General features: G+C 36.6%; 1 protein-coding gene across 1 annotated transcript; it reads left to right on the forward strand.

Annotated features, from left to right (window-relative positions):
• Positions 1–257: 257 nt before the first annotated feature.
• On the forward strand, positions 258–1,760 carry LOC148626728 (uncharacterized). Its single transcript, XM_088571128.1, has one exon. The coding sequence runs from the start codon at positions 258–260 to the stop codon at positions 1,758–1,760; it is 1,503 nt and encodes a 500-aa protein (XP_088427254.1).
• Positions 1,761–2,830: the final 1,070 nt, after the last annotated feature.

Here is a 2,830-nt window from a genome sequence, read left to right on the forward strand (position 1 = left end):
GTGATGAAGAAATCAGTGCGAATGATCAGAAACGATGGAATAATTGGTTGAATCAAGTATCTGAATTACAGCATTTCAAACTAGAACGATGTTATAAGCCGCCAGAATTCGGAAAGGTTGTGTCAACTCAAATTCATTGTTTCTCCGATGCGAGTAATGTAGGATACGGTGTTGTCATGTATATTCGATTGATGGACGACAAAGACAACATTTATTGCTCATTTTTGATTGGAAAATCCAGGGTTGCGCCTTTGAAAATGGTTACTGTTCCGAGAATGGAGTTAATTGCGGCAGCTAGAGCGGTGCGTCTTAATAACGTAATTCCGAAAGAGCTTGATTTGGATATCGATAAAGTGTATTTTTGGACAGACAGCATGACAGTTCTCAGATACATTCGGAATCGAAGTACAAGTTATCAAACGTTTGTGGCAAACAGGATTGCTTTGATACATGAAGCTACCGAAAATAATGATCAGTGGAGCTATATAAACACCAAACAAAATCCAGCTGACTATGCATCTCGCGGTATGACAATTGATAAATTCCGTCAACATCCTGAATGGATTTCAGGACCTGAATTTCTATGGCGACCACAAGTTGAATGGCCAGACGAAGTGATAGATTATGCTATACCGAATGATGACTTGGAAGTAAAACGAGTCGTTAATGCGACAGACGCCACAGTGATAGAGACAAGTGATATTATTGAAACTTTGATCACACACTATTCTGCTTACAATAGTTTGAAAATAGCGGTAGTATGGATTCTAAAAGCTAATGCTAATCTCAGAATTGTGCAAAGATATCGAAATCATGATGCGATGTATGATCAAGATGGAAACTTTTCAGAGGAAATGGATAGAACTAAAGGAAAACAACATCGTTTGAAAGCATCAAAGAGTTTGATCAAAAGTACACGACTGAACATTCATGAATTGCGAAACGCCGAACAAGTTATACTATGCTACGAGCAACATCGACATTTCGATAAGGAATTCGAAAAACTCCAAGAAGGAAAAGTTGTCCAGAGATCATCTGCAATATTCAAATTAGATCCCTTTATTGATTCAAATGGATTACCTCGAGTAGATGGGCAATTGTCGAGGTCAGATCTTACCGAAGAAGCGAAACATCCGTTATTACTCCCGAAAGTGTCACCATTATCACGTCTTACCATTGCTAGTATTCATCGACAAATAGGACATCTAGGCAAAAATGCAATCTTGACAAACTTTAGAGAGAAATATTGGATTGTAGGTGCAAGTACTATAATCAAAAATATAATCTCAAAGTGTGTGATATGCCGAAAGTATCAAGCTCCAGCAATGCGACAGAAGATGGCAGATTTATCCATGGATCGTGTAACTCCCGAAAATGCACCTTTTACGATGGTTGGCATAGACTTTTTCGGACCATTTGAAATCAAGCAACGAAGGACTGTACTAAAACGATATGGTGCGATTTTTACATGCTTGAAAATCCGTGCCGTACACTTAGAGATAGTGCATACAATGGATACAGACTCTTGTATTAACGCTATTCGTAGATTCATGTCACGATATGGAGTTCCGAAATTTATTAGATCTGACAACGGTACCAATCTAGTTGGAGCTGAACGTGAATTGCGAGAACAAATTCAGAAATTTAGTGAAACGAAACTTGACAATTTTATGCTAGATAATAATATTGATTGGGAGTTCAACCCTCCAGCTGCATCGAACTTCGGAGGAGTTTGGGAACGTTTAATCCGTTCGGTTTGAAAAGTGTTGTATTCCGTAATGTGCGAACAGAATGTTAAACTAGATGACGAGGGTCTACAGACACTCTTCTGCGAAGTAGAAGCTGTTCTGAACAATCGACCAATAACTGAGATATCAGACAATGTAACCGATTTAAAAGTGCTTACTCCTAATGACCTTTGTTGTTACGCTCAAGTGAAAAATATCCACCAGGAATGATTGTCAAGACAGACTGTTACGCCAGACGTCGTTGGCGCCATGTTCAATATTTAGCGGACTTAGATGCTCTAAAGAACATCTACCGCTACCACAACAAAGGATGAAATGGACTAAACAAGAAAGAAATATAAAAAAGGACGATGTAGTGTTGATCGTAGATAATACACCAAGAAATTCATGGACTATGGGAAGAGTCATAGAAGTTGTAAGCGATACATCTGGAATAGTGCGAATAGCAAAAGTGAAGACTCCGACAACCGTGCTAACAAAATTTTTCATTTTGATTTTGACAATTTCATATTTTGATTTTCGAGATTTTGACGTTTGTATTTTTTGCATATGGACATTTTGGTCGTTAATAAGTAAGATAAATCATAATCTGTTAGATCATAATTTAGGAGCCGGAATGTTGTGACCAAAAGGATTCAATGAACACTTTTATTTCGTGACCGGATTTTAGTATTTTTTCCCTATCCAATACTATAATTATTGAGAATGTAAACAAGGTCAACAATGAAAGTCATACGTTTAAATTGATGAAATGAAGCTAATTATGAATACCATGGTCAAACAATACGGTATGTTTACTTTATGATGAGTTATATAATTGGTGTAAATGCATAAAAGGTATGAGCAAGCATTAAATTGTACTTTTGAGCTTGCATGCATTTAAGGAATCGAACACATGACCGTGAAGTGTTGATTTTATGTATATTTTCTGCAACCTTTATGAAACCATGATATTGCTTCTTTTACACATCATATTGAGTGTTTTGAGTATGCTTTCAATTGGAAATGCATTTTGAATGATATTACATTGAGAAAACACATAGAACATACACAAAGAATACATGTCATGTATAATATTCTGG

Source organism: Perna viridis, chromosome 2, assembly GCF_037379345.1.
Source record: "Perna viridis isolate PV_CMFRI_1.1 ecotype Kerala chromosome 2, ASM3737934v1, whole genome shotgun sequence".
Classification (NCBI taxonomy): domain Eukaryota; kingdom Metazoa; phylum Mollusca; class Bivalvia; order Mytilida; family Mytilidae; genus Perna; species Perna viridis.